Here is a 7463-nt window from a genome sequence, read left to right as displayed (position 1 = left end):
CATGCATGTGGGATAACGTCCTTCTCTCAGAATATTTTCCCTTGCCAAGCCCACTTGCTCACTTAATCCTCTGCTTCAAACCCTTCCCATTGCCCTTACAACTTCATTGGGCACCTTGTGAATAATGCTCCTACTTCATACGCCTTCTTCCTGCTGCAACAACCTGACCTCTGCAAGAGCCCCCTGTGCTCATATATCAGAAGTTGCATGTGGGTTCATCTTTTGATGTGAGAATGCTACACTTAATCTTCTACAAGCTTAATCACAGATGAGTTCAGTATGCAGACGGCACGTCGTCTGCAGCAGGAAGTGATTGCGCTTCTTGCAATGTGCTTGATTATTGCAAGTGTAGCTGAGAGACCAGCAGCAGGTAGATTCCTTTTCTTGTAATGGCAAGTAGCTTTAATTACATTAATTAGTACCTTAACCCAGGTCTTAAGGCTTGGCCAAATGAGTTATGCAGGCATATCCAATTTGCCCCCAATGGAGCGCTCTATTTTCATAATGGAGTCGAGCGAGCAATTTTTTGTACAAAAGCATAACTTGCTGAGTAAGGGGCAGCCAGCTGATAACACTCAGGTAGTCTAATCATTGATTGGTTCATCCTGTGCTTTCCTTTAGAAATAATCTTATGCAATTTAGCAACAACATCTTAGTCTTGTTGCAATTTTTGATGTGCTATGATCCCAAGTTTATCTTATTTCTATTATTAGAGGAATTGTTAAGCATGCTACATACACACACACAATACAGGAACAGGAACACAGACTCAATCCAGGAACAGGAACAGGAAAACACACACACACACACACAGAATACACACATTAGAGGGATGCACCTCAACAATAAATTTGATATAGAAAAAAAAAACACACACACACACACACATTGGAGGGATACACCTCCACAAAGAAATTTGATATAGGAACACACACACACACACAACACGTGTCCATCTCAACAATAAATTTGATTTTTTATTAATGAATGGCAGGTACATATGCTAAGGAAGTTGAGACAACAGAAGCCATCAAAGAGATCTTCAAGAAGCAGCATTAAATTGAAGAGAGGGCTTCACATGCTGCATGAGGTCCCCTCTGGTCCTAACCCAATCAGCAATGACATACCAAGCAAGCTAATAGATGCTGAGAAGCTCCCTAAACAGCCACCACACCGTTGATCTAAAGATTTAAACCAAATATATTTTTGGTACTTATCATCAGAGCAGCTACAAGAGGATCAGAAGCACTCACTGACAAAGCAAAACAAGCCAAAGTATGGATCCCCACCGCTTCCCCAACAAAATTCCAAATCCAAGTACTGTTGCCATATACATTGCTTTTTATTTGAAACAAAATGATATCAGGAGGAGAAAAGAAAGGTTGTGGAGTTTTTGTTTTTCCTTCCCCTGAGTAGATCCTTCTGTAGTAGGGCCCACCGCCGGATGGTTTGGTTTCCCACCTGACGACGGTGGGCTTGGTTTCCCACTTGAAGGCAATACAATTTTGGCCGCTAACAGACCAGGGAGCCTGTGGGGATTTGAACTTGGGCCGACCGCCCCCTTCCCAGCCCCAAACCCATGAGCAACATTTGTGCCCGTCCTCAGATGGCTTGGTTTCCCGCCCGAAGGCAATACAATTTTGGCCGCAAACGGCCGGCCGGAATGCCGTCGGGGAGCCTGTGGGGGTTTGAACTCAGGACCACCCTCTTCCCAGCCACAAACCCATGAGCGACATTTGTGCCCATCGTCAGATGGCTTGGTTCCCCGCCAGAAGGCGATACAATTTTGGCCACAAACGGCCCCGTCTTCCTAGCTTGTGGGGATTGACCACCCTCTTCCCAGCCACAAACCCATGAGCAACATTTGTGCCCATCCTCAGATGGCTTAGTTCCCCGCCCGAAGGCGATACAATTTTGGCCACAAACGGCCCGAATGCCGTCGGGGAGCTTAGGGGGATTTGAGCCCAGGACGAACCTCTTCCCAGCCACAAACCCATGAGCAAAAGGCGGTACAATTTTGGCCGCAAGCGGTCCGAATGCCATTGGGGAGCTTGTGGGGATTTGAACTCAGGACCACCCTCTTCCCAGCCACAAACCCATGAGCAACATTAGTGCCCATCCTCAGATGGCTTGGTTTCCCGCCCGAAGGCAATACAATTTTGGCCGCAAACTGCCCGAGTGCCGTCGGGGAGCCTGTGGGGATTCGAACTCGGGACCACCCTCTTCCTGGCCACAAACCCAGCAACCACCCATCCTCAGATGGCCCAATTTTCGCCGCAAACGGCCCGAATGCCGTTGGCGGGGATTCGAACCCAGGACCAGCCCCTTCCTCGCCACAAACCCACACTTGCTTTTCATATGCAAATGCTCTGAATTACATGTATTCACTGTAGAGTTGGCAATCCCAAGGGCACTTGGGAAGCGCAGCTTTGAACTATATCAGTTTGTTATTCCAAGAAAAGTCCCTTATTTCTTTATTGTTGGTACTCATTAGTTCCCATGCAATGGTTTTACGAGTCTGTTGTCTCGTGTTTTGAGATGCAAGATGCCTTTTGTTTGCATGCTCGTGATTCTCAGCAAAATCTGTCCGAGTACGTGGTCCTTTCAACCTTTTCAAAAAGCCCAAGGGCGCTTACCCATGCACACTAGGTTTCGCCAGCCTCCAACTTCCAAGGCACCACTGTTCCGAAAATATATTTTATTGAGCCGGATTGAAAACCTTTTCATTGTAATTTGAAGAGGAAATTGGCCATTTTGAAGAAGGTATTTCTCTTAAAATTTTGTAAAATGTTAACTAAAACTCAAAATTTTTGAAAAGGATTCTTCTCCTTTAAGTAAAACTCGAAAAATTTGAAAATGATTCTTCTCCTTCTCCCACAAATCTGAACAAATTTTGGGCGAAGTCGAACCTATCTTTTCTCGAACCTTGCAAGGCACCTCTCATGTTTGAAGGGTGACCCCTCTTATCCTACTAACAAAGATAGAATGTTAACCACATCTCTTTCCTTTCATCTAAGGAAGAGCATATATAATTTGTTTTTTCCAAAAAAGTTTATATATATATTGAACTAGTTTTTTAAAAAGGAATATATTAAACTAGTTTTTAAAATTGGGATTTTATTCTAAGGGTATAATTTTCCATTTCCTCATGCTAAAGGGTAAAAAGTCTCAAGAAGTGCTCCTAAGGATTTAATATAAGAAGGATAGAATGCTAATCACGTTTCTTTGCATTCATCTAAGAAGGACCATTTGTTTTTTCCAAGAAGGACATATATTTGTTTTTTTTCAAAAAGGGCATATATTAAACTAGTTTTTAAAATTGGGATTTTCTTCTAAGGGTACAAATTTTCATTTCCTATGTTAAAGGGTAAAATGCCTCAAGAAGGGCTTCTACGGATTTAATATAAGAAGGGTAGAATACTAACCACATTTCTTTGCTTTCATCTAAGAAGGACTATTTGTTTTTTCCAAGAAGGGTATATATATATATATATATATTTCTAAAAAATGGCACATATTGAACTAGTTTTTAAAATTGGGATTTTCTTCTAAACAGTACAATTTTTCATTGCCTTATGTTAAGGGTAAAATGTCTCGAGCAGGCATATATTTGTTTTTTCCAAGAAAGGCACAATTGAATGAGTTTTTAAAATTGGGATTTTCTTCTTGATGAGTAAAATGCATCAAGCAGCGCTCCTACGGATTTAAATAATTTACGTGTTGGGCTAGAGCCAACAAGGCCTCGAAGCTAGCAACGTAGGTATAATTTGCATTCAAATCATACTTAAAAACTTTGATTATTTGTCTTGCAAAAAAAGAAAAAAGATGTAGGCATTCAATGTGCTCAACAGTTACATTTCTATATGTTTAAAACAAAGATATTTTTAAGCCTTGGCTTCTTAATGTTGTACGAGTTAAATCATATATATATATTTTAGCCTTGGCTTCTTGATTTTTTAAAGAGTTGCTTCAAATGTATTGTAATTTTTGTATCACTTCCTTACTTTTAACCCTCTTGGTTTTTTTAAGAGTTATTTTAAATATATTATAAGTATTTTGGTATTTCTTTATATTTAAAACACATAAGATTTTTAGACTTGCTTTTTTGTTTCTTTAACACTAGCTTAAAACACATAAGATTTTCAAACTTGCTTTTTGGTTTCTTTAACACTAGCTTAGTAGTCTAAAAAGACACAAAAATGTTCTTTTTAAGGGTTGTAAAAGCTCTTTGGTACTTTGAACTCTCCATAATGAATTTTTTCTTCGAGGTGTGTAATGTAATTAATACTAGTTTGATACCCAAAATATGACAATAATGTGAGCTTATATAGTGATTTACTTTAGTTATACTAATAAATCAATGTCTCCACTAAAGTAATTGATTAAAATACATATCCAAACATTTCAATTTAGTTAGAAGACAAGGTGATGGTCTCAGCTTTCAAAATTACATTGATAACAAAATAGCGTATATGAATCCTTGCTTATATTTGGATCATCTAGCAAGAAACTTATGAAAATAGTGTTTATTATTATAATGTGAGCTTATATAGTGATTTACTTTAGTTATACTAATAAATCAATGTCTCCACTAAAGTAATTGATTAAAATACATATCCAAACATTTAAATTTAGTTAGAAGACAAGGTGATGGTCTCAGCTTTCAAAATTACATTCATAACAAAATAGCGTATATGAATCCTTGCTTATATTTGGATCATCTAGCAAGAAACTTATGAAAATAGTGTTTATTATTATATAAAATGACTAGATATTCAACTTAAAGCCTTGTGAGATATTTAAAAATACATGAAGTAGTTAGTCTCTTGTTCTATAGTAATAAGTATGGTTTAAAGTTTGTACACTTTTGTCTAAAACCAAGTTCCTAGGGGGATAGGTGTAGATGTAATTAGGTCTCACAAAATGCACCAGCAAAAAGCATAACATTGTATAGAATATGTATGTAAGATTTGGTCCTAGTATGATTATTTGATTCGCTATAAAAATCTTTAAAGTCATTTTTTTGAGATAGCTAAATACCTTATAATTTCCATTAAGACCTAAATTGTTGAGTTTTAATTGATTTTTGAGCCTAAGATGGATTGTACTCGGATTGTATTAAACCATATATATAATTTGTGAAGCAATGCACATCCAAAAACTTTGAAAATCAATGAGAAATTGGCTAGTTACAGCCTTTGATCTAAATATAGTCTAAACAGCTCTGCAGTACGATTGTGATTTGGCCTATTAATTCATATGAAATTAAAAAGCCTAGAGGTAACCAATGTGATCCCAAAAAATCTCAATTTTCCTCCACTGTGTACCTGATAATATGAAAAAAAAAAGAAACCTTTGATTTTCACTATCTATGTGTTTTAAATAATTTCATAAAGTTGGTAATAGTTAAGGAGGACATAAACATGTCCATGGACACTTTTCTGTCTTATTACCAAGCTAGTGTTAATTAAAAATAGATGGAGAAAATATATGCACAAGAGAAAAGGCTCACTAAGGCATCCTATTTCCTCTAAATAGATAAAGGAGAATTGTGTTGCTAAAAATCCCAACAATTAGCATTTAGAAACAAAAACTAGCTTTCACAATAATGTTTGTTTTTAAGTCACTACTATAGAGAAAAATATTAGTGGGCCAATATATACATTTGGAAGAGATTGAGGTAGCTTTGACCTATAGAGGCTACAAATTCATCCAAAAAGTGCTCAAATGCTTACAATTGTTGTAGGAGATATTCTCCTCTCTCTTGTACACCAAATGCATCTACCAAGATAGTAGATAATCTATCCCAATCTATGGAATCACGTCCTCTAATCCCTCATACTAAGTTAAGGTTGCTTATTCTAAGAAATCTAGAAGTACTAAGTTAAGGTTGCTTATTCTAAGAAATCTAGAAGAACCTCATGATGTTGAGCCAATCCCTAATTATTCTAGCCTAACTCCAAATGAGAGTAAGTATCACTCTTGAGGAATATAGCATACCTCATAGCATTCTTGTCCTTGAAAGCCCAATCTTGATAAGTTCTCTTTTGTGCAAGGAAATTTTCAACATTTAAAAGACTTATCCAACTGGATGAATGGAAATTTAAGAGTTCAAATAATTTAACTTGAAGAGAAAAAGGAGCCATGCCACATTGATCACTTTCCTTTCATACCCAAAACTAAAGGATAACTGAAAGTGCCTGAACAAGCTAGGGCACTATTTTGAAACTAGTAAAATGAATGTCGTGTTACCTATCATTTTTATAAGTGAATAACAACCAGCTTCGTGATCTTAGATGATGGTGCTAGTGTCATCATAATCACCAAGGATTGCCATGAAGCCTGGGAAAGCCCACCACTTATAGACACGAGCTTCGTGTTCAATCTTACCAAGATGGAAACACAATTAAACCATTAGGCATAATCACCAAGGATTGCCATGAGGCCTGGGGAAGCCCACCACTAGACACGAGCTTTGTGTTCAATCTTACCGAGATGGAAACACAATTAAACCATTAGGCATTCTTTAGGATATAAAAATCAAGATCTTCGGAGACTAAAGTTCCACCAGTCATTCGTGGTGATAGATTTTGAGAGGAGGGTCATATACTATGATCATTGGAAGTCCCTACAGTCATGATGGGAAAAACCAACCACATTTACCTTTGGACCAAGATTCCATCACTCATTCATGGTGATGGATTTTGAGAGAATATAGTCATGTACTACAATCATTGGAAGGCCCTACATTCATGATTGGGAATAAGCCAAACACATTCATGATTGGGAATAAACCAAACACATTCACACAAAGATATCCATTCCTTAAAGATAGTTGGGAGAAGATGCTGGAGTCTGGAAGTTTTATGGCAACAATATGGTGTGCGGGTTATTACTAAAAGCAGGGCACCGACTGAATTGGTCATGTTTGGTAAGTTGAGATGCTGATGATGGTGGCCGTGGGCAGCTCTTGTACTGGACGTATGGGCCCGCACGTAAAATTGAGGAAAGTAAGGTAATAAAGAAGAAAATGTGGCCATTCTTGAGGCTTTGAAGCTTTAAAAAAATAAAATACAAAACATAATATACATGGCCAATAAAATCAATGGCCACTTGGAAGTCTTTATGGGCCGCCACCTCAATGTCTAGAAGGCTGGAGAAAAGGTGGCTGCTTCGTAGGTAGAGAGGAGGGGGTCGCCGAAGAAAAAAGAGAGGAGTCGCCCTTGCAGAGGCGGGTGTGCAGGCGAAGACCAGGTTGTATTTGAAGGCGTTGGAGAGCTGCAGGCACACGGGTGTTGGCGCTAACGGGAGCCAGTGATACGCAGGCAGTGAGGAAGGAGAGGCTGGCGCAGCTGTGACTGGCATCAAAGGGACTCTTGTGAAGTGACGGCTTGGCTGGAGTGGGCGAAGCTGCTGCTGCAGGTCGCATAGAAGGCTGCCAGGGTGTGAGGGTCGAGGAAGAG

At 38.7% G+C, this 7463-nt stretch overlaps 1 protein-coding gene across 1 annotated transcript; it reads left to right on the top strand.

Annotated features, from left to right (window-relative positions):
• Nucleotides 1–238: 238 nt before the first annotated feature.
• LOC147607992 (uncharacterized) lies at nucleotides 239–1267 on the top strand. Its single transcript, XM_086789665.1, has 3 exons — nucleotides 239–370; nucleotides 464–579; nucleotides 995–1267. The coding sequence occupies exons 1-3, from the start codon at nucleotides 280–282 to the stop codon at nucleotides 1178–1180; spliced, it is 393 nt and encodes a 130-aa protein (XP_086645791.1). The 5' UTR covers nucleotides 239–279; the 3' UTR covers nucleotides 1181–1267.
• The last annotated feature ends 6196 nt before the right edge of the window (nucleotides 1268–7463 follow it).

Source organism: Cibotium barometz, chromosome 54 (genome assembly GCF_041138505.1).
Source record: "Cibotium barometz isolate CiBa-2024 chromosome 54, ASM4113850v1, whole genome shotgun sequence".
Classification (NCBI taxonomy): Eukaryota; Viridiplantae; Streptophyta; class Polypodiopsida; order Cyatheales; family Cibotiaceae; genus Cibotium; species Cibotium barometz.
The sequence above is the reverse complement of the archived record's forward strand: the minus strand, read 5'-3'. Positions and strand labels throughout refer to the sequence as shown.